Consider the following 25,350-nt stretch of genomic DNA (forward strand, 5'->3'; position numbering starts at 1 on the left):
TGCTTATTTTGGCCCTTTTTGGCCCCTAATTCCTAAAATTTTGGGACCAAAACTCCCAAAATCAATCCCAACCTTCCTTTTGTGGTTATAAACCTTGTGTTAAAATTTCATAGATTTCTATTCACTTTTACTAAAGTTAAAGTGCGAAAACTAAAAGCATTCGGACGACGACGACGCAGACGCCAACGTGATAGCAATATACGACGAAAAAATTAAAATTTTTGCGGTCGTATAAAAACGAATGTACAAGAACTGTCATATTCCTGACTTATTACAGGCATTTTCAAATGTAGAAAATGGTGGATTAAACCTGGTTTTATATAATATACATTGTACATATCATTGGCCTTTGGTCTGTATTGAACACCACATCTCCATATTCTATAACCAATAATGTGTCTTGGATTAATAATGCAACAAAGGGATTACCAATAGCATTCTGGATTAGTCAATTGCTTTATAAATAAAAGGCAAGTTTTAAGTCAAAGTTCAATTTTCAAGTACTACAGGACAAAAAAAAATGTGACAGGGTTATAATCGCAATAATTAAAACTAGCATTTTAAAATATCTTTAATGAACTAAACATAATTGTTCTAAATATCGCAAAACTTAAATAATTGCATTTATGGCTTAAATGACAAAATCGTAATAATAAATGCATGCAGTAATTTCTGAATTTACAGTATTGTTCATACTCTTCTGGTTGGAAGTACCATTCATTTAGTTCCTTTTTGTAGTTAAAGAGTGCCCTTACAGGCGCGGATCCAGGGGGGGGGGGGGTTCCGGGGGTTGCAACCCCCCCTTTTTTTGGACGATGCATTTGAATGGGGACATGTAATTGGAACCCCCCCTTTGTCCTGGGTTAGGAACCCCCCCCCTTTTTAAAATGGCTGGATCCGCCCCTGCCTTACAACTGTCAAGAGAACAGCACTCTTATTTAAACTTGCTAGGCACACCATATCAATATGTGGTAAAGATAAACACTCAATAAAATTTGATTTAAGATGTTTTATTCTCATGATTTTAAACAGAAACATATCACAGATAAGATGAAGACAGAAACATCAAGTAGTACTACACAAATGACTAAAAAATTATAAACTTGACAGATGCTACTATCAAGTTTTATACTAAAATAATAATAATGTACTGCTTTGATATAAATTCCATCAATTTTTTGTGATAAATATATTATTTCTCCACTTGAGATGGTTTATTTAAAAATGTGAGGCTTGCAAACCATTTTTAACATTTGCAATTTTAATTGTAGAGAGAAGAAATGTCAAACTGCACAAGCTCAGGTGCAAGAATATGTTTCAACAAACTTTGTTTTCTACTACTGATCTGCCAAAATTTATGGTAGTTAGTATAAATTGTTGGGCATGTTCACCTTCCTTCATAATGTAACAAAACAGACCTTAATTGATTACAAGCTAAATATCTGAACAGTACTGAATTTACTGCAATCAATAGCTCTGAAAAGTGACTCAAGAATGATGTTCTTTTAAGCTAAATTTAAAACAAATTGGCTTTTTTTTCAGTTCAAATTCCATAAAATTACCTTTTCTCAATAAAAATGAAAGATAAAATATATAACATACATATCTAAAACAGACAATTCATATCACAACAGGGCGGATTTCATTTTTACAATAAAAAAATTAAAATATGTATAACATCATTACCTAAAAGCACTAAAATAAACACCTACATTGACATCACTTACAATAAAACATCCATACAAAGTTATCATACAAATATTCATAAAAATATAACTACAATTTCTTTAAAAAATCATTGATATGTTTAAATTGATTTTAAACAATTCAATAAATAGATCACATCATATTTGGACACAAGTCATGATGATTGCTGCTCTATGTTTTAAATACAAATGAGATATAGCTGTTTTTCTTGACTTAATATTCCTAATTTTATACTGTACTAGTCTTATCATTACCATGTCACTTGTTAAATGTGAAACACAAATTTTGTCGAACTCTTTTTCCATAAGCTTGATACCCAATAGAAATTGATTTCATTTTGGGGGAAATTAAACTCTGGTAAAGAGACAAAACTATCATATATTTTATATAAATTGTGTTATCACATGTCTATTAATGACAATGTGAATTTTTCATGGTTAAACAGAATAAAGACTATTCTGAACGAATGTGGTATCCCAAATGTATGGGAAACGCAATCTTTTATAAATTGTAAGTGGTTAGTTTCATTCGTCAAACTTAGACTTAAAGATCAGTATGTACAAGTCTGGCATTCTTTACTTGAAAACTCGCCAAAAGCAATAAATTACAGACTTTTTAAAGATTTTTTTGGAAAAGAAGGTTATTTTGAAATTCTTGGGAACAAATTGTCTATTGATTTTTGTAGATTTAGGACCACAAATCACAAGCTCCCTATTGAACAGGGTAGATGGAACAATATAGTTAGAAACAATAGAATTTGTCTTCTATGTAATAAAAATGATATTGGTGATGAAATGCATTATATATTAGAATGTAAATACTTTGAAGAAAACAGGAAACATTGTATGTCAAATTATTATCTAAAAAATGCAAATATTGTCAAATACAATCAGATTATGTCTTCAAAAAACAAATCAGAATTGATTAAACTATGTAAATTCATAAAGATTATTAACACAGGTGTATGTGCTCCTGGCTGAAATGGACTTCATATATTGTATTAGCAACTATTTTTGTTTGTTCTGTCTTGTTGTAAATATTGTACATAATTCATTTGCCTTCTCTATACCTATGTAATATGGTTTATTGAGAATAAAGATATATATAGAATAAAAAGTTTTTCTTAGTTGTAATGTCTTTAATTTGATGACTCATTGTTTTCTTCTATGAAAATAATAAATTATGGTGAAACTTGTTTATGAAGTTGAGAAACAATCTGAAAACAAAACTCTTGTTCATTTATGATTGAGATAAACTATGGGAACCTATACTACACATGGTTAAATGTCAAATGTTTTAAATTCATCTTTTTAAACTCTGCTAGTGTACATGTAAAGAAGGTATGAAATACATTAAATATTCTAAAAACAAATTATAGGAGTTTCACTTGATACATATGTAGGGTTGTGTTAGGTGGGAAAATGGAGAATTTATTTTACTACAAAAATTTTCAATAAACCATTATTCACATTATTCATAAGGAAATAAAGAAACCGAACTATTCATTTTGACTTTACATTTAATGAAAATTCAAATGATGCTTGGATAAAGGGGAACATCAAAGGATGTCATCTATATTAACTGATGCTTATGTTTATCTACATACAGCAGAACAAAAGTAGTGTATTTCTCTTCATGTAAGCAAGGAGAGTGTCTGAGCTACCTACGTTCTACAATTGGTTAAATGTACAAAGCTATAATCCCCAATGAAGGATTCAGGATCAAACTAATTTCTGTTTAGTTTTGAGTTCTTAAAATTCACAACCACAAGCTTTTAGCTATCATCGACCCTGAGGAATTGTTCTACTAGCTGGACTCCAAGCTGGTCTTTCTTCAATACTTTCTGTAGAAGTGTACCTTATCTTCTTATCAACAACTTTCTGTTTGTCCTAAAATATAAAAATAATACTCAAAATCAAGTCATAACCATTAATAAAAAAAAATAATTAGAAAAAGATAGAAGTTCTTAAGCAAGACCCCAACAACTGAAAGTAAGTTTTGTCCTTTGCAGGTCAACCAACTAATAGTAACTGAACTTAAGTATTAAAAAAAATCAAGCCTGGGGTCATCTTTCAAACATGTCTTTGCTAATTAGTAGATATAACCATAGTTGCAAATATCTTGCAAAGAGAAAGCATAACTTGAAATGACACAACATTCCAAAATATGTGTCAATACATATGCCACGCTTTTTTGCTTTGAAAGTTTAATATGGAAACATATTACAGCAGATTGCATTGAGTGTGTCGATAAAGGTAATGTCTTTGGTTAGCTAGCTTGCTAGCTGAACTGTGAAGTCTTTATGAGGTTAGGTAAACTATCCTTCTTTAAGAGTAGACTAGTCTGACAGATATCCAGTTTATCTGTCTGTAGCACTAGGCTAGGAAAGGAGGGTAGTATATCTTACGTATACAAGATGCTTTTTGTCTTTGCATGGGATATTACATATATCATGGAAGGACATACCTTTCTTGACAGCCATTTCTCATATTTTTGTCTGGCTTCTTCTTCCTGTCTTCGTTTTTCTTCATCCATATATCTTTTAGTTTGTTTCATTTTATCTTTTTCTTCTTTGGTTTTTTCCTTAATAACGTCTTCTTTCTTCTCTTTCCTGTAAAACAAGTTCATTATACATTAATTGTGTACTACTTTAATATCAAAAGCTTGCTATGACTAATGAAGAGCTAAAAAAAATACATTATATTATTCAGCAATTCCTAATATCACTGTGCTTAAACGGCTGTGGGTAACTTAAGTTACCCACAGCCCAAGATGGCGGACTCTAAACTCGTTGATATTTAATTCATACAAAATGTATCTTTTGCGACGTTTTTCATGCAGAATGTAAATATTTATAGGATTATTGAATAAAGAAATGACTAAAAATTACCATACATTTGTTAATATAGAGTTCACTAAAGCGCAAGGTCAACTTTAAAAAATGCATAAGATGTCCGTAACTTTTTGATCGAAACTAAGCAGACTGTCCGTAACTTTATTTTTAGATGTGGGTAACTTTTGATTTAAAATTTTTAAAATTATAATTTCAACAATTAGAAGACCATTAACATCATATATGTAACCTTCGCGGCCGTTTATACTACTCATTCACCACCAAATGTGATTTTATTAACGCAATCATACTTACACCACAGAAGTTTTATGTGGGGTTTGTGGTACTCCATCCTGGTTATGGTTTGAACTTTTATTTACTGATGTGCGTCTTATCGACGTTTTTCGCTTGTCAGACCAAGGCTTTTCCATATTCGTTAATGTTTTGAGTTTAATTATATGTTTGCGGTTTACCTTCACCTCTGTTTCTTTCTATGTGTATTTTGATGAATACTCTTTGACGCGGCTCGGTATTTATAGACTTTATACATCCCACCAGTTAGTTATAGTGTTATGATTTTTTGAATATGTTTCCTAGTATGTTTTTTCTCTCTCTTTGTATGTTATCAGGGGTTGTTAGACTATTACATTACCCTGTTGTCCTACGTAGTTATTTATTTTTATATACTATGTCGAATTGTTACACTATGTTGACTGCTCTTTTCCTTTTATTGTCACTGACTTTTACCTATTGTGTCTTTTAGTTTTATTCAGTTTAATGAGATTTAATGCAACTTGCATACAAATGAAATATGCAGCTAGCTGTAAAACTAGGTTTTTTCATTTATACAAAATGTCCTTTTTTAAGTTTTCCCATTTACTGTAAATCTTGGCCAGGGTGCCGCAATATCACCGTGCGCAACGTCCCAGTGTGTCCAGATTGACATCCCTTTTATTTTACTGTCAATGTTGATGGGATTTGTTTTTGTAGGGATGAGAGAAAAGTGTTTTTGGCTTTTTCAAAAAGACGGAAACAGTTTGTGCACTTAAGTCTCGTATAGTCTATCCACTGCATGCCTGGGCAATTTGGGTTCCCCTCCAAAATCCTGGATTCACGCTACCCGGCTTGTCGTTGCTGGCAGAAAATCAGTAAGTGTATACATGCTACATGTATGTGTAAAAAATACTTGTGTAGTCTACTTGTTCAAAAATAAAAACGAACAATGATGTTTCAACAGTTTATCTGCTATGATCGGAAACAACCCTCCGAACTAGGCGATTCGAGTACCCCGACGTTATACAAAATGAGACCCGAGTTTTGCGGATTTATCGTGATTTTTTCATATTTTTCCCAATTTTGTCTTCCATCGATACAATGAATTACATCATACTAGACATCTACTTCGTTTTGTGAATATGTGTTCGATACAATCTCTATCATCAGTTTAAACATTACATCCGCGTATGTCGATTCTTTGAAAGTTACGGACATCTCTATTGGTATGATGAAAAAAGTTACGGACAAGTTGTTTTGAAGTTACGGACAGCCTAAGTGTTTTTTTAAAATCGTGCTGTGATCGTTTATTTTGTAGAATTTAATCACCTTTCCAGTTTAGGGGTTTCCCTAAATGATTAATACAACTTTTAAATTCAGTTGTTTAATTGATGCATTTGTGGTATTGTTATTCTATAGAAGAAAAGTATCTAACCGACGCAAGGCGGCTCCATCTTGGGCTGTGGGTAACTTAAGTTACCCACAGCCGTTTAAGCACAGTGAATATGTTTTATATTTTCTTTTTTTTTTATATTTTATTTTCACAATGAAATTAGTAAATGACAGTTACTGGTATTTTTGCATAAAATTTTAAACAATACAACCAAAATACTTGTGTTGAATGAAAACTGAAAATCAGGAATGTAACTAGTGCTCTTCTAAACCTAGTATTTTTTTTTTTCTTGTATTCAAGTTGGGTAGCATTACTGCTGTTCACAGTTTTAAACAGTAATAAGTTACACTGGTTTTAATTCAATAATAATCCATAAAAGTAATTAATTTGTTGAAAATTTTAAAGTATTTTTTAGTTATGTATATAAATTTTATTAGATACATAAAAAACCTTGTTTTGGAAGGTTACTACTGTAGAGTGAAAAAGACAGTAAAGTACAATCTTCCTTGGTATATAATACCTACCAGACTCTGAGAGCACTTTCATTATCTTTTACTCGTTCTCTTTGCTTTCTTTTTTCTTCTTCCTCTTTTCTTCTCTCAGCTCGTTTCTTTTCTTTCTGCTGTTCAACTAACTTTTCATCATTTAATTCTTTCCATTTCTTGAATTCCTATAAAAAAAACAATTTTCACATTTAAAAAAGTGTTACTAAAGGTGCATTAACTTGCTTTTTTCTTGGTACTGAATTATAATGCAATGTCTGGTATAACAGTGATTCAATTTTTATTTAAGAAAGAAAATGTCTTGGGTATTTGTATTTTCAAGTAAAAAATTTTCGGGTAGGGTGAAGGTTGGCGCCTATTAAAACGTTAATCCTGATGCATTTGTTTACATATGTCCTAAGTTGAAACCTGATGTTCAGTGGTTGTCATTTGATGATGTGGATCATAAGTGTTTCTCATTTCTCGTTTTTTTATATAGATTATACCATTGTTTGAATGGTTTTATACTAGTCATTTTGGGGGCCTTTATAGGGTTGTCTCATTGGCAATCATACAGTACCACATCTTCTTATATCTATCATTGGTCCTGTAAAAGCATCAATACAAAGGATTTTGTGGTCATGGACTTACTCAGAATTATAAGTTCTGCCATAGAAATGACAAGTCCCACACCTCTAGCCCCTGGCATGAATTGATGATTAACAGGGGCAATAATGAGATAAGGAAATTAAAACAATAAACATACCTTTTCTGCATCTTTCTTTTTCTTTAATTTTTCCTCTTCTTCCAATTTCTTTTTCTTTTCTTCTCTATGTTTTTCCTTCATTTTATCTTTGATTACTGGTTCTCTCTGTTCTTTCCAAGTTTTATATGCTGCCTCATTCTCTAATTTTTTGTTTATTAAATCCTTTGAAAAAATAAAAATAAATCTGTTTATGTAAATACTTCTTACATCTAACTAAATTGACCTACTTTTATAGGTACATATTGATTTTTCAACATAAGCAAACAATTAATCATTTTTTTGTTTAGCTAAAAAATTAACAAGAAATAGATATGTATGCTTAATAGATCCAGAATTTCTTTTTATATGAATTTCCAATATATCTAACTATCATCTGTTTATTGCTATTTTTTATCTTAAAAGATGCTCGTAGCGGGATCAGGACAGACGTCTTGTGGGGAAAAGGACATACTGATCATATATATGCTGATATCGGTTTCAATGAGCATATTATTAAAAGAATTTCAGGAATAACTAGGACTGGTAAAGTCTCCTTATAATTCTTACATGTATTGCTGACAATGGACTTTTATAATCATAATTTCTACCAAAAAACAGACAAAAAGTTAAGGCTGAAAATCACAAAGAACCTAATAGACATAATAAATGATTTTAAAGCATTACTATGTTCAAAATATAAAACTCTAGTCAGAAAATCAGACAATCAATGCAATATGGCCCCCATTTGTTTAAACATGTACTATTCTGCTTTGAAAATTTGTGAGGTTGGGTGGCTGTCTCCCTGATGTTTACAACATCTCTTATTTCATTTAAATTACAACATGTACAATACCTGTTTCTTTTTCTTTTCCTCTTCGTCTTTTTTCTTTTTTTCTTCAGATTGTTTTTGTCGAGCAGAATTCAATCTTTGGGTTTTCCAGTCATTAAAGATAGCTTCTCTCAAAGATTTTGTATCATTAAAGTCTGTCTCAGACAGAGTTAAAGAAGGAGTAGGAGTACCCGGTAGTGAATGTCGAGGTTTTGGCTTCACAATTTTACTGTTTGTGGATGTTCTGAAATAAAAAGAGAAAATCATATGGCTTTTCAATATCACATGAAACACCAATATAATCCCAAGAGCTTTACAGTAAAGAAGAATATTTACAATCATAAAAATAAAACCATGCTCTCTAAGCAGACAAATATTTACACATCAATAAAATAAAAATAAAATAAACAAATGAATCTGGGTGAGCTACTGTTCACTTATACCCCCACTTGCTTAAAGTACAAAGTATAAGGTCAACTGACCGTCAACAGGAAGTTGTTAAGTGATGAATCTGAAAACACATCATGCACTTGGTAAAGCTGACTTGTATAAACCATGAAACCAAATTTCAGGAATCCATTCGACAAATTTTCAACTTGGCAATCATGTGTAAAATGATAGATGGATAGATGGACAGACAGATACAGGTAAAAAAGTAAACCCCACTTTTTTAAAGCAGGCGGATATATATAAAGGCAGAATTGCTGAGTTAAAAAGAACAGACATCAGCAAACACACTACCTTCAAAGGATCTTCAGGGCTCAGGTAAACCGAAGAAAGTTTTCTTTTTATTGCTGATCAGTAAAACAAAGATTTAAACTTTAGAAGTTGATATCTAACAGAACACAGATCTTTCTTCAAAGCATTTTTTATTTTTGTTTATGTATAATTCAACCTACTTTTTAGAACTATCTGGGCGTTCTATTGGTTTCATTTGTTGAGTTCTTTGTTGTCCTGCCACCATATCTATTGCATCTTCAGCTTGCTGTTTGTCTGACCTCTGTTTGTTGTATGACCTTTAATAATAATTCAATGTAGATATAATTTCAGTGCAAATCAACTTTTTCTTATTAGATTATATTTTTTATTTGAATTGATCACTTGTATAGTAGTTTGCATTGATTTATTATTTCGTTTTTAAATTTTGTTGGAATTATTTAGTTTGGAATTACATTAAACAGATTTCTTTAAATTGTATTCAAAATTCATTTTATATAGAGGATATACTTCTAGACAGCAAAAATTAAATACAGAGAAATTATATAATTGACATGAAATATTGATAATACATTTATGAATAAACTTTTGACCCTGAGATATATCTTGTATGTGTGACCGATAGGTTATCAGAAATTGCTACAACTGATGAAACTGCTAAGGCAGAACATGCAGAAGGAAGTCTTGTATCCACAGCATTTGTCACATCCAAGACAAAAATGACAAAATTAAAGGCCCTTTTTGCATTTTATAACTACAAAAATACTCGGATTTTCTTTGGTTGCTTTAAATTTTCAATAATAATTATTTTTCAGATATTTAAAGAGATTTTCATAAGGTTAACTGGAATTATGTTTTTTACCTGAGTGATTGGCTCTGTTCCATATGCAAATCAGTATTTTTTTTCGGACCTGGTTCAAATTCATATTCTTCACAGACAGAACTTTCATCTGCTTGAGGTTTCCTCCCTTTTTGATAACTTTTCTTTGCTAAAAGAGCTTGAAAACTGTCGACCTCTGGCTCCTCCTCCTTTTGAACTTCATGTCGAGGTCGTCTAGGTTTGACCTTTTGTTTTCTCTCTTCTTCCTCATCACTATCATCATCATCAAAAAGTTTACTTTTACCTGTTTTCTGTGTTTCCTTTTCAGTAACATCTCCAGTTAAAAAGTCCATTAAACTTGGTTCCTGCTTTCTTTCGCTTTTTTCTTTAGTTTTTTCATTTTCTTCTTTTTCTGATTTTTTGCTGAATGTTGGAGTTTTACGACCTGTGAATCTATCTTTTTCTGTAGGTGTTTTACGACCACCAAATCTATCTTTGTCAGTGGGAGTTTTTCTCCCAGTTGTTCTATCACTCTCAGTTGGGGTTTTCCTACCAAATAGTCTTTCACTTTCAGTTTGATTTTTCTGTCCTGCGCTAGAAAATCTTGACTTTCTAGGTTTTGGCGTAGGCTCTTCATCTAGGGTAGCATCCATAGCTGAGGAGCTGCCAAAAACATCTGTCTTAAGTTTAGGTCGTGGTGAGGCACCTTTTACTGACATCAAAGGATCATCCAAGTTCAATGCCCTGTAAAACAGAAACAACTATTCGTTATAATAAACTTTTAAGTAATTTTCAGTATATCATCCTCTACATTTTCCTTCAATTTCATTGTTAGTATATCATGATAGGTTTTTTTAACAGTATAAAATGATGTATACATCTAATTTTTTTCTTCAAAAGCATCATAACAAAATAAACAAGAATGTGTCCCTAGTTCACGGATGCCCCACAAAGCCAACGGCTGAGGGCAATAGAACAATGAGCTGATCTTCATACCGAGGGAAATATATTTTGATCTATTGCACTGTTACACATTCAATAACTGTTTTATTACCTAATACACACTGAATCAGTTTTAACAAATTCTTAGAAATAAAACTCATGAAAGTAGCAACTGTATTAATTATAATGTGTAAGGAGCATGTACAACCAATACTTTAGAAATTCAATAAAACAGACATGAAATCAGATTAATTTAAATGACAAGAAATCATTAAATTCTCCATCATCAACATTTGCAAACCGCTCCATCGCGGAAGTTATTTGCAGATGATCAAAAAAATAAACCCAAGAACGTTTTTAACCCAATTTGATTGGACAACCTTTCAACTAATCAGATTTCAGAATAAGAGGTCATAACAGGTCAGTGCAACAGACTTCACACAGGTGCAATAGATTGATAATTTCCAGTGCAATAAATGAATAAATAGACCATGGAACAAAAAATGGCTGAAAAATAGCAAATAATATAGAAATATTAATAAAATATTAAAATACTCTTTATTAGGTAATAACACATCATATTGCATTTAGTGCAAATCAAAGCTTCTAATTATTGAAGTCACAAGTGACAAACACATGTAAAAAAAATTTGTGTTACAATGAAAGGGCTATTGCATGAGTACTGGTGAATATTATCCCTTGTATAATATATCCTGAACTAACAAGCTTGGTCCTCGTTGGGCAAAATAAAAATCTACGCTGGACAATTTCACAATATTCATGCATTTCATCACCTGTACAAGGACAATGGCAAAAATTTCTAAGTATAGTGTTAGAAAATAAGTACAATCTGTACATGTTTATATTTCGAGTGAAAAAAATATTCAGACAAAGAAAATATGAACAACTAACTCAGTAAGAACTTCTTAAAGTGAAAACATACTTGGGTGATTTTCTATCTGTGCTAGGACTTCTTCTATCTAAACCAGGACTTCTTCTATCTAAACCAGGACTTTTTCTATCTAAACCAGGACTTCTTCTATCTAAACCAGGACTTTTCCTGTCTAAACCAGGACTTTTTCTGTCTAGGCCAGGACTTTTCCTGTCCAACCCTGGCATGGAAGACATTTTTTTGTCAGAATTTGGACTCTGTTTCCTATACCTAGGAGATGGTGTCTCACTGATAGATTCTAGTAGTGGGTCTTGTGGAGTTTTTCTTCCTCTCATTAATCCTGAAATGTTTGGAAAAGTTAATTGAGTGCTACAAACATACTGTATGAATATTTACTCTAAAGCAATAAAATACTTTTTACTGTGGGTTCATTAATTTTCATTGGATACTAATTTTGTGGATTTCGTGGGAACAGGAGAACAACGAATTTAGATGTTCAACGAAGTACAAATTTTCAGAAGGAATGTTGGAAGACTTTGCCAAAACAAAGAAATTTATTATCCATCAGGGATCTCCATGAAGGAAAATTGAACGCTGGAGGAACTCTCACCATTACAAACAGTGGCTACGCTGTACAGTGTAGCGCGATCGGAAGTATTTTATCCCTCCATACAAGGAATGGTGAACATGCTAATTCATTGCTTATTTATATTATATTTATTTGAATTTTCATGATAGAATTAGAAGTATCAATATTTTCATTTATTGCCATTTTTAACCATTCAAATGCCAAGTCTTCATGGTCCCCCCTTAGTCGAGAATGACCAAAAGCTGTCATGAAGGTCCCCATGTAGATTTCTTGTATTTTTGGTAATTGCCATGGGGGTTAAAAATCATGATGTGGAACTTATTTTTTATGGACACCTGTCAAATTCAGAACCCATTACCCGTATGGCTTATTTGCAGCAACAACAAAACGATTCGTACGGGTTACTCTTTAAGGTTAAAGAGATTTGTAAAGCAAACGTTGACAAATGAAAAGGTTTTTAATGACTTTATCTGGCAAATTGATGCTGTGCAACATGCATCGTTCGAGTCTGAATAGAAACCGGAAACGCGGATGTATCAATTTAATTGTAATATACGAAATGAATTCGGAATTACGATACGATATTTCTTTACAGGAAATATTTAAGTTTTTACTTTTAAACTTTTAAAGTAATTCTAAATTATCATTACAGCAGTACTCGAGTTATTTGCGATGAAATAATATTTACTGTTTTGCGTCTTATTTTGTACTTCTTCAAAAAGGGGGATGCTGATTGCGTAAGTCAAAATAAAGCACGTGTTTGACTTCAAACTGTTTTCTTTGTAACTGGATTATTAATTTATTTATTTAATCTAAATTATCATAATCATTTGCTGAAACTTAGTTGATTAATTTGACAAATGGATCCTCTATTCTCAGATAGTATTCTGTCTGGTTTGTTGATCTACCTGTACAAGTGATTAGCGATCTTAATCCGGATATATATATCCCTCAGGCGTTAGAACTGTATTGGATTATAACATAAAAAGTCTAAGGGTTATGCAATTACATGCATTTGATTATAATTGATAAAAAAAATGGCGTCGGGCTACAAAAAACGATGAAGTTTTGAACAATGGAGGAAGACAATTTAACGATGGCACAAGACAATTTAACGATGGGGCGAGTCATTTGACGATGGCGCAAGGCATTTGAACGATGGTGGGACACCATCGTTAAACAGGCCATGGAGATCCCTGATCCATGCTATTTTGACTTTAATTCTGAACAGTGAACACATATGTTTGGTGAGATGATTATTGTGGATTCATTATTATTCTTGGGATACCATTATTTTTATGGATTTTGTGGTAACCTGGGAACCATGAATTTCAATGTCCAATGCATTACAAATATTTAGTAGATATATATGCATACTTTGACAAAACAATGAATTCAAATATCCATGAAAATGACACTTTTCTTCAATCCACGACAATTTGTATCCACAAAAAATAAATGAATTAACAGAATTTTGATAGTAAAAAACATCAAATTTGCCATTGCTAACAGTTGAAATGACGATTTCAGTGTGAAAACTAGGTGACCAAAGACTTGGTTAAATAGGTGGTTGCTGGTAAGAGTTGAATTATGTAGAGAAAATATTTCAGATGGTTTGAATGAGGCTGTGAGAGGCAGGTGACAGCTGAAATGAGGTGATTGTAAATCCAGGTTTGTTTGTATTGTTGTACAGCATTTTTGGACAATAATAGAAGTTATAATGTGCAAAAACAAGTGAAACTGTGAGCTACTGCTCACTGATGATACCCCCGCCGCAAGTGGATAATATTAATAGTGTAAAAATATGCAAGTGTTCGGTAAACAGGAAGTTGTCGAGTGATGAATCTGAAAACGCATCACACGGTATAGCTGACTTATAAAAATCCTGAAACCAAATTTCAGAAATCCTTGTATTGTAGTTCCTGAGAAAAATGTGACGAAAATTTTTAACTTGGTTATCATGTGTAAAATCATGCAAGTGTTCGGTAAACAGGAAGTTGTCAAGTGATGAATCTGAAAACGCATCACACGGTATAGCTGACTTATATAAATCCTGAAACCAAATTTCAGAAATCCTTGTATTGTAGTTCCTGAGAAAAATGTGACGAAAATTTTCAACTTGGTTATCATGTGTAAAATCATACAAGTGTTCGGTAAACAGGAAGTTGTCGAGTGATGAATCTGAAAACGCATCACACGGTATAGCTGACTTATATAAATCCTGAAACCAAATTTCAGAAATCCTTGTATTGTAGTTCCTGAGAAAAATGTGATGAAAATTTTCAACTTGGCTATCATGTGTAAAATCAGACAAGTGTTCGGTAAACAGGAAGTTGTCAAGTGATGAATCTGAAAACGCATCACACGGTATGGCTGACGTACATATATAAATGTTGATACCAAAAGGATGGATGTGTAGTTCCTGAGAAAAATGTGACGAAAGTTTCATGGGACGGACTGACTGACGGACTGATGGACGGACGGACGGATTGACAGACAGAGGTAAAACAGTATACCCCCCCTTTTTTAAAGCGGGTTTTTTTTTTAAAGGGGGGGTATAATAAAAATGTTTTCCATCTACATATTAGCAAACAGGTTTATTTGCTTTTACACAACTGTTTCCCTTTAAGTTTTCACCTGTAGAACTGACTTATAATCTGATATATACCTGAACTTGCACTGTCACCTATGTCATCTTCTGGTGTTGCACTAACTTTTCTGTAGGATGGAGGCTGCCATGGTTTGGAAGTGTCAACAGGGCTCTGTCTTCTGTAAAATTATTGTTTTGAGTTGAAAGATCATAATATTTAAATATATTATGTTGCTATTCAAAAGTGGTTACAATCTCATTGTTTTATTTCAATAACTAATAACTATTTACACAGATTAAAGTATTTTTATCTGATTTAAAAAAAAACTTACTGATTTCATTTTTTGAAAATATCATGTATATCATGTATATAGATAAATGAGCAAATGACATGCTCAAATTTGAGACCAAACAGTTTTGACATCTGCCAAAACAGAAAATTAATGATTTTTTAATATGACAATTGACTTTATGTCAGAGATGAATCTAATTAGCAAGGAAATGAGTTCATTAAAGGTGACACTATATTTTTTTATTAAATTGTTACTCAAAATATTTTACAAATTATTAAAAATTGATATAATTAAACATGAAAAATACCAACAGATTTAAAATTGATAATTTTATCTAAATATTGCATTTGACAAGAAATGTTTGATATGACACATAAAAATGTTAAAAGTAACTTTATTTATATATAAAAAAGGATGTTACAAAATATACACTATTATAATGTTTTTAAAATACCAAGGTTTTTTTTAACTCCAGACACAGATTGAGTTGAAGCAAAGATTCTATTTACATGATTTAAAAGAAAGAGTCCATTTCTGAAATTTTGCAATAAAAATTTCCATCTTGATGAATTTCATTGCTTTTTGACTGAATGTAGTTAATAAAAAAGCACGATGCATGTCTATATGGTCTGACATTGAAAAATAATAATCTTTATTTGTTTTTGTTTTTTTCAATTTAATTAAATATTGTTTGGCATGCAACATAAACAATCCAACTATAGTTCAACTCAGCAGGAATATTTTTTCTTCATTCATCCTGAGAGGAATCCACCCTGTGGCAACCTACATGTACATGTATTGTAATAAACATTTCCTTTTTCTTTCATTGAACATTGCAATTTTTATTTCATTATTTTACAAAATATGATCTTAATTTGAGTGGACATGAGTAGACAGCTTCCTATTGTAGGCCAGAAGAAATAATGAATATAATAGCTATAGATAACTATTGGGCCTTCAATAATGGGCAAAGCTCATGTTTACTTCAGCTGCACTGGTAGTTTAAATTAAGTATTTAATCATGACGACCCTACTTACTGCTGTAGATCTTTAGTTGGAGTTTTTCTATTCATGATGATAGCCTCTTTCTGTTCATATGACATACTGTCAGAGAGCAGACTTTGTTTATCTTTAGGAGACTGTTTTGGTGAAGCAATTGATGGCATGTCTGATTTACGTTGAGATTTCATGAATCTGTTACCCTGTCCTGGCCTTAGTGTGTCACCTAATGATATTCCACTATCATAGGCACCAGTTGATACAGGTGACCTCCTTGTTGCTGAACTAGGACGGTCAGTTCTCCTGTGGCTACTGGACTCTATTCTATATTGGTTCAGAATATCTAGAAAAAATAATATATTAATGACAATTTTGTTATGATTAACAAAATGTAATAAACTCTTCACCCCCAAATAATGTACTCCTTCTGGCCCCTACAATATTTTGTATTTCATTTTGTGCTCATATGGATTGCTGCCTATTACCTCCAATGAATAAAACGACTACCGGTATGTTTACCCTGGTAGCATTCGGCTGCCTCCACTCAAATCAAACATGCCTAGCTACTAATATGGCATTCATTCCATGAATCAAAAATAAATTCAGTGTTCATCATGTTTATAGTTTGTTAATATATAAATATATGTCATATTTGTTATTTTCATTCATTGTTTTGTGCATATCGGACCATACCTGTACATTTTCTCATTTGAATTGTTTTACTTTTGTCAGTTTGGGGCCTTTTATAGCTGACTATGTGGTATGGTTTTTACACATTGTTGAAGACCATAAAATGACCTTTTGTCTCATTTGGTCTATTGTAGAGAGTTCTCTAATTGGCAATCATACCACATCTTCTTATTCTTAAAGATAAAACATATTTTAATGCATCATCGTTTATAACATTTATTTTGATTCAATTAATGACATGAAAATTTTTGATGTTATCCAATCATTGGATAACATCAAAAATTTTCATGTCATTAATTCACAACTGATGCTATATATGAAAATGTACCCACAAGCACAGACCATGTAAAACTAGAGGCTCTCAAGAGCCTGTGTCGCTCATCTTGGTCTATGTGCATACTAAACAATGGACACAGATAAATTCATGACAAAATTATGTTTCGGTGATGGTGATGTGTTTGTAGATCTTTCTTTACTGGACATTCTTGTTGCTACAATTATCTCTATCTGTAATGAACTTGGCCCAGTTGAAAATATTTTCTAAAAATTTACAAAAATTGTTAAAAATTGACTATAAAGGGCAATAACTCCTTAAGGGGTTAATTGACAATTTCGGTCATGAAACTTATTTGTAGATCTTTTTTTGCTGAACATTATTGCTGTTTACACTTTATCTCTATCTATAATAACATTCAAGATAATAACCAAAATCTGCAAAATTTCCTTAAAATTACTAATTCGGGGGCAGCAACCCAACAACTGGTTGTCCAATTTGTCTGAAAATTTCAAGGCAGATAGATCTTGACCTAAAGACAATTTTACCCCACGTTAGATTTGCTCTGAATGCTTTGGTTTCAGAGATTTAAGCCAAAATCTACATTTCACCCCTATGTACTAGTATAGCCATGGTGGCCATCTTGGTTGGTTGGCCAAGTAACACCATCCATTTTTCAACTCAAACCAGATACCCCAATGATGATTGTGGCCAAGTTTGATTAAATTTGGCCTAGTAGTTTCAGAGGAGAAGATTTTTTAAAAAGAATACTAAAATTTTTTAAAATGGTTAAAAATTGACTATAAAGGGCAATAACTCATTAAGGGGTCAATTGACAATTTTGATCATGTTGACTTATTTGTAGATCTTACTTTCCTGAACATTATTGCTGTTTACAGTTTATCTTTATTTATAATAATATTCAAGATAACAACCAAAAACAGCAAAATTTCCTAAAAATTACCAATTCAGGGGCAGCAACCCAACAACAGGTTGTCCGATTCATCTCAAAACAAGAACGTGTCCAGAGTACACGGATGCCCCACTCGCACTATCATTTTTTATATTCAGTGGACCGTGAAATTGGGGTCAAACTTATAATTTGGAATTATAATTACAAAGATCATATCATAGGAAACATTTGTACTAAGTTTCAAGTTGATGTAACTTTAACTTTATCAAAAACTACTTGACCAAAAACTTTAACCTGAACTTTGCACTATTATTTTCTATGTTCAGTGGACCATGAAATTGGGGTCAAAACTATAATTTGGCATTAAAATTAGAAAGATCATATCATGGGGATCATGTGTACTAAGTTTAAAGTTGATTTGACTTCAACTTCTTCAAAAACTACCTTGACCAAAAACTTTAACCTGAAGCGAACGGACGCACAGACGGACGAACGAACGAACGGAGGCACAGACCAGAAAACATAATGCCCCTCTACTATCGTAGGTGGGGCATAATTACAGGGATGATAGATCTTGACCTGATAAACAATTTTACTCTTGTCAGATTTGTTTTAAATGCTTTCGTTTTGGAGTTATAAGCCAAAAAATACATTTTACCCCTATGTTCTATTTTTAGCCGTGGCTACCATCTTGGTTCAATGGCCAGGTCACCTGACACATTTTTTAAACTAGATACCCCAAAGATGATTGTGGCCAAGTTTGGATTTATTTGGCCTAGTAGTTTCAGAGAAGTTTTTTGTAATAGATTACTAAGATTTACGAAAAATTGTTAAAAGTTGACTATAAAGGGCAATAACGCCTAAAGGGGTTAACTGCCGACCGTGCAAGGGCTGTATAGCCAGTCAAGGTCGTTAAAAACTTCCATTTGTTGGGGTCAACTGACCATTTCAGTCATGGTGACTTATTTATAGATCTTACTTTGCTGAACATTATTGCTTTTTACAGTTTATCTCTATCTATAATAATATTCAAGAAAAAAACCAAAAACAGCAAAATTTCCTTAAAATTACCGATTCAGGGGCAGCAATCCAACAACAGATTGTCCGATTCATCTGAAAATTTCAGGGCAGATAGATCTTGACCTGATAAGCAGTTTTACCCCTATGTCAGATTTGCTCTAAATACTTTGGTTTTTGAGTTATAAGCCAAAAACTTCATTTTACCCCTATGTTCTATTTTTAGCCATGGCAGCCACCTTGGTTGGTTGGCCGGGTCATCGGACACATTTTTTAAACTAGATACCCTAATGATGATTGTGGCCAAGTTTGGTTTAATTTGGCCCAGCAGTTACAGAGGAGAAGATTTTTGTAAAAGTTAACGACGACGGACGCAAAGTGATGGGAAAAGCTCACTTAGCCCTTTAGGCCAGGTGAGCTAAAAATGTACATGTATGACAGCTTATAAATGAAATGAATGATTTAACTTTGTTTTCTGTCAGTTTCATTATCATTGAGAGAACAATATTATTTATTTTATCTCCAATGACATCAATTGGTGATTTGATGGTCGCAAATACCCATTTACAATGTACTTGTTCCTTTTATGTGTCGCCAGTATTAATTTGCAACCATAAAATCACCAATTGATGCTGTTGAGAGCTTAAATGCAAAATAATCATCTCCTAAGTACAGAAACAAACCATCTTCACTATCGCCATCATCATTGTCCTCTAGGACATCACTATCACTCAAATCATGGGTCAGTCCTAGCTTTTTTCTCTCTCGTAGTTTGGCTTGCAGTTCTGACACATGGGGATCAGATCTCTTTTTCATGGACCCTAAAGGGCCATCAAGTACATCAGTCATGCTGGTGAAGAATGTGTATGCTAACAGGTGTGGAATGGTTTATCTTATAGATCTACAAAATACCATTTTTATCAAACATGTTATACATCTTCATTCAAATATTTCATAAAGTACAAAATTATAATTTTATTGTTCAGTTTAAACTGAACAGACTTTCAAGGATGAGGAGCAAAATTTATTTTATTTTTGATCATGTTGATAAAAATTTGACTGATAATGAAACCAATTTAAACTTTTTCTGCTGAATATGGTTGAAAATGGGAATGCAATCATAATTTTATGATTGGGTTTTTCAATTGAATCTTGTTTGTCCCTACGGAAGACAAACAATTGCAAAACAATTATATATGAGTTTTGTTGGTGATATGACAAGATCAGGTAACAATGGGTAATGCACTGTCATCAGCCCCTTTGACACAGGGGATTCCACTGACTATATTATCTTGAATCTTGTATGTATTCACAAAATGTTATCTGATTATTTGGAGTCTCAATAATTAGCGACAAGAAAGCTTATTTATCTTCATGAAAATAAAAGGATAATATTGCATGAAAATTGGGGAATATTGTCCCTCTAGAACATATATATACATGTACTGCACTCGCAAGCTCATGCAATATATAATTCTACTCAGGACAATATTCCCCAATATACATGCAATAACCCTATATTCATGATATTATTGTATAACAATATAATATTTCCCACAGAAAGTAACCAAAAGTTAGCGTGCAATAAATTCTAATATTGCACTAGTGCAATAAATCTTCAAAATTCATGATGTCATCAACGACAAAATCTTAGTTTAAACCAATTTTTACTCTCAAATATTATATTGCTATACAATAAAAGGGGTATTGCATGAATATTGGGGAATATTGTCCCTCATAGAACATATATAGAACTCGCAAGCTCGTGCAATATAAAATTCTACTTGGGACAATATTGTTCTAGAGTTGTTCAAGAATAATATGTTTAAATGATATTTGTACAGTTTACTAACAAATAAATAGATAAATAAATAATAATTTTTTTTAAAAAACCCAAATAAATAGATAATATATCGCTTATATATTTCATCTTGTCGCTAATTGGTGAGACAATAATAATAATAATAATCATGATAATATCTTATTCAATAAAATATCAAGCATATTAATAATTACAATACACAATATATACGATACATAAAGACAATACTACTTTAACGCATATATGGTAAAACATATTGTCATTTTAAGAGTGCAGTATCCTTAATAAGCAGTCAGAGCTCAGACATAAATAAGTCTGAATCTGCTTTTGACTTATAGAGGTCTAAATTTGTGAGTTTTAGGATTTGTCTCCCTTTAATGCAAGACAAAATACGACTTCAATAAGTCAAATATTGTTAAGCAAGAAATGATTGACCAGAATCAAAAAGTTGCAAATATTGACTCCTACAAGTCGATAAGTTACCAAAATTGGTTAACTTCAAGACCCACGCATATTTATAAAAAGGTCATGCATCTAAATCAAATAATGACAACATTGAAAGCCAATGCTTTGTCTTCTAAAGAAAAATATGAAAGAGAGTCTAAAAAATCGGGGATAATGTTAATTAACCTTACATTACAATGCAACCACCTGGATCCACACTTAATGAGGTAAAACATCTGTGTTTAGTAAGGATGTTCAATTAAATGATTAAATAAAGATAGCTCAAGTCCTTGTAAACTCTCCGACAGGTTTTTGCTGTCATAGGTGGTGTACTTTGGCCACCAAGTCAAATTAAGTTTTTTCATCAACATAAATAGACCTAAACAAGTCTGTCATTTTGTGACTTAGATAAGTCTAAAATTGAAAACACATTTTAATAATAAATACATGTTTTGACTTCTTTAAGTCAAAAACCGAAATCGACTTGTTTATGTCTGAGCTCTGACTGATAAGTGCATGGAAAAAAATTGCTGAATTATTTGTTTTGTTTAAACGATGCCAAAGTACCACTAGAATACTTCTTGAATAGAGTAAAGTTCCTTGCAGTCTTCACGCTGAATCACAGGCCTGGCAGCCCAGGCTTGTAAAATTACTCTTGGGCCTGTATAAATCATATCTACAGGCCAACAGAATCTATTAAATTTTCAAAAATGGAGCTTTGGGCCTGTACATGTAGCTTTAAAAGTTCATCGTTAAGACTGTCCTTGTGCAAATGTTTAGTGCACAGCTGTTAATAATCAGTATAACATAATTAAAGTGCATTAACTGGGGTAAAAAGGAAAATGCAAGGGGAGGTAAGACATATATCTATAGTACTAAAATTACGAGGTCCAATTTGTCAGCCGTCATCACGTAAAAACGACGAATCAAAGAATTCAACTTTATATACAACTTATATAGTACAAAGGTGTTGATTAAAAATTACACCACTCCAGGCCCTTTTGTTTTCCACGTAATTAATATTGCCAATAATTAGGAAGTTCCGGTTCGAGTCTGATACCGATACCAATAGTATATAATCACCTGTTACCTATTACATTATCTGTACGTTCCGCATCTGACAGGCATTGACAGGCGCACCACCAAACGGTGTATTCAGGATTAATATGCTTTATACACGGGTCATAATCACAAGGTTGACACTACTAAATTGTCAAATTGTTACATATTGTAGTATTTTAATCCGTAAGACTTTCTAAGATAACAATACGAATACTAAAAATCTGGACTAAAAATAAGTTTCAATTTGTTAGCGGGCATGACCTAAAACAGCGAATCAAAGAATTCAACTTTATTTATAACAAATATAGGACAATGCTGTTGATTAAAAAATACTTCATTCCAGGACCTTTTGTTTTCCAAATAATTAATATTACCAATAATTGATAAGTTCCAGTTCGACGGGTTCAAACAGAAAGATTTGAAAGCAGAGAAAATTGTGTATCTTATAATCGGCATGACTTTATCAGATACTAAAATAAGGCTTGCGCATAATTATATACTTTAATTCAGTCACGGACCCGCGATATCACGGGTGTGTTCTAGTATATATATATATGTTTGGTTAGACTCTCTGCACATATTGTTTTGGTTTCAACTGTTTTGTTTTCAGGAAACGATTTACAAGTTTCAGAATGAACCTTTTCCTAGATGAGAAGAATCATTTGACATTTTGAAATGTAAATCCAATTATTCAGACCATCAATATCTTATAAGTTAATCTCGTTTGTAAATACTGAAAACATGTCTGTGCAAATTTAAAAGTAAACAACGTATAAAATTAGTGAGAAAGCGTGGTAATCCCCTAATGAACACATTATTTTCTCTAAATTTAACTATGAATTTCAACAATTTGAACTTCTATACCTACATATGATTCTAAAATACTTGAAAGTTGATTAAATTTGAAGTATTAAATATCGAGAAAATATCTATCCGACTCCATTTTCGTACGTTACTAAGGTCAATCAACTTTTTAAGAAAACGAAGTTAATTTAAAAAAAATTACCAGAAAGCTATTCGTACCTCGATGCCTGAGTTGTATATCTTATTGATATAAATTTAGAATATGTTTAGGTCAAGTTACTCACCTGACCCACTATAGTACCATACCCATTGCTAATTAAAATTCGCTTTCTAAAATGGATTTGACAGGTACTTTTAATCTGGTACCCGGATCATGAAAGAATAGGAATGAGCTAGCCAAACAGGGACATTGTAATTTTCCGGTAATTTCCCATTTTCCACCAAATCTTTTTTTATTCAAGTCATTATAAATTATGTTCTTTTGTAATGTGTCTGTTGAAGAGATTAAGTTATTAATAAAAAGTTATAGCGTTTTCTTTGATCATTTTAGGATGTCAATGTAAAGTAAACTTCATTGAATATAGAGGCCCAACGTTTTTACGAGCTAAGTTCAATTTTTATTTTATTTTTATTTTTGCACACAATTGTTTTTGATTTATTATTGATTTTTGCACTCTTAAAATTGTTATCTTTTAATTAGTGTCTGTTTGCGATGCGCCGACGTATAGTCATCAAGGAGGATTTGTTTTTGAAAACCAAAAGGACAGATTATTCATTTTCTGCACTACTGAAGCAAGATTTTTCATTTTCATTAAAACAAGGGACTGATAATTCATTTTCAAACTATATTTATGATATTCGAAAATATAGATTTTTTAAATGATTTGTTTATTATAAATAATACATGTATAGTCAAGTCATTGTGTACCATTTAATCAGAATTAATCATCATCCTCTGCAGAAATTAATCTTTTATATATTCAACTGCATGCACATGTATAGCATACCTATTTAGTATTAAAGTTTGGTTGTAACTAGCTTCTTTAAAAGTATTGGCAAACATATTTCGCCGAGTGGAGCGAGGCAAAATTTCGTTTGAAGGGTTTTGGAGCCACCGAAGGCCCAAGAAGCTATAGAACAAATGATGCAAAATCATAAAATTGAGAATGGAAATGGGGAATGTGTCAAAGAGACAACAACCCGCCCAAATAAAAAACAACAGCAGAGGGTCACCAACAGGTCTTCAATGTAGCGAGAAATTCCCGCACCCGGAGGCGTCCTTCAGCTGGCCCCTAAACAAATATATACTAGTCCAGTGATAATGAACGCCATACTAATTTCCAAATTGTACACAAGAAACTAAAATTAAAATAATACAAGACTAACAAAGGCCAGAGGCTCCTGACTTGGGACAGGCGCAAAAATGCGGCGGGGTTAAACATGTTTGTGAGATCTCAACCCTCCCCCTATACCTCTAACCAATGTAGTAAAGTAAACGCATAACAATACGCACATTAAAATTCAGTTCAAGAGAAATCCGAGTCTGATGTCAGAAGATGTAACCAAAGAAAATAAACAAAATGATAATAATACATAAATAACAACAGACTACTAGCAGTTAACTGACATGCCAGCTCCAGACTTCAACTAAACTGACTGAAAGATTATGATGCTCTTTTAATAGGTGTTTCCCAGACCCTTTCTTAATCTGAAAATGCAAGTTTTGTTTTAATAATTTTAACTTAAGTTTCTAGGGACAACATCAAAAGACCAATGTGCATGATAAAGCAAAAATGGATTTCACATAGTTAAGTCTGTGGCTGCTGTTTTTTTTTAACTCATGATCAAAATCATAACAAAATTACTAGATTACAAAAGGAATGCAGCACTAACAGAATACAGAAGGGCAATCAATGAACAAAAGGCAAATAATGAAGAAACATTGATCCCGAAAAATCAGGCCTACGTCTGTGGGAAAACAGAACTTGATTCTTGCAAGGCACTCGCCGTGAACACAATTTGATATGGAGACAAGCGTTTGCCTCAATGTAGTTACGGCCCTGTTAAAATACAAGTGAGGTAAGGTTTCCTGAGACAATATACCTCAAGTTAAATGAAACCAATTTTCCGACATTTCAAGTATATTTAAATAATATCTATACTTTAATTATTAAAAAAATTGGGAAGTGTTTTCCAATTTTTTTGGGGGAAAAGATGTAT

At 32.2% G+C, this 25,350-nt stretch overlaps 1 protein-coding gene and 1 long non-coding RNA gene across 5 annotated transcripts; both read right to left on the reverse strand.

Annotated features, from left to right (window-relative positions):
• Positions 1-558: 558 nt before the first annotated feature.
• LOC139521872 (uncharacterized) lies at positions 559-1,045 on the reverse strand. Its single transcript, XR_011664080.1, has 2 exons — positions 908-1,045; positions 559-750 (listed from the first exon to the last, which is right to left on the reverse strand). It is a non-coding gene; the product is annotated as an uncharacterized lncRNA (long non-coding RNA).
• Positions 1,046-3,072: 2,027 nt separating this feature from the next.
• LOC139521871 (microtubule-associated protein 9-like) lies at positions 3,073-23,491 on the reverse strand. 4 transcript variants are annotated; one of them, XM_071315543.1, is made up of 12 exons: positions 23,415-23,491; positions 19,682-19,899; positions 16,144-16,447; positions 14,891-14,991; positions 11,685-11,973; positions 9,842-10,543; positions 9,162-9,278; positions 8,287-8,506; positions 7,455-7,616; positions 6,731-6,876; positions 4,174-4,318; positions 3,073-3,596 (listed from the first exon to the last, which is right to left on the reverse strand). In XM_071315543.1, the coding sequence occupies exons 2-12, from the start codon at positions 19,845-19,847 to the stop codon at positions 3,489-3,491; spliced, it is 2,460 nt and encodes an 819-aa protein (XP_071171644.1). In that variant the 5' UTR covers positions 19,848-19,899; positions 23,415-23,491; the 3' UTR covers positions 3,073-3,488. The 4 variants fall into 4 exon arrangements, with proteins under 4 accessions (XP_071171644.1, XP_071171642.1, XP_071171643.1 ...); XM_071315541.1 differs by lacking the exon at positions 23,415-23,491 and adding an exon at positions 23,195-23,301; XM_071315542.1 differs by lacking the exon at positions 23,415-23,491 and adding an exon at positions 23,191-23,283.
• Between the last annotated feature and the right edge of the window lie 1,859 nt (positions 23,492-25,350).

Source organism: Mytilus edulis, chromosome 4 (assembly GCF_963676685.1).
Source record: "Mytilus edulis chromosome 4, xbMytEdul2.2, whole genome shotgun sequence".
NCBI lineage: Eukaryota > Metazoa > Mollusca > Bivalvia > Mytilida > Mytilidae > Mytilus > Mytilus edulis.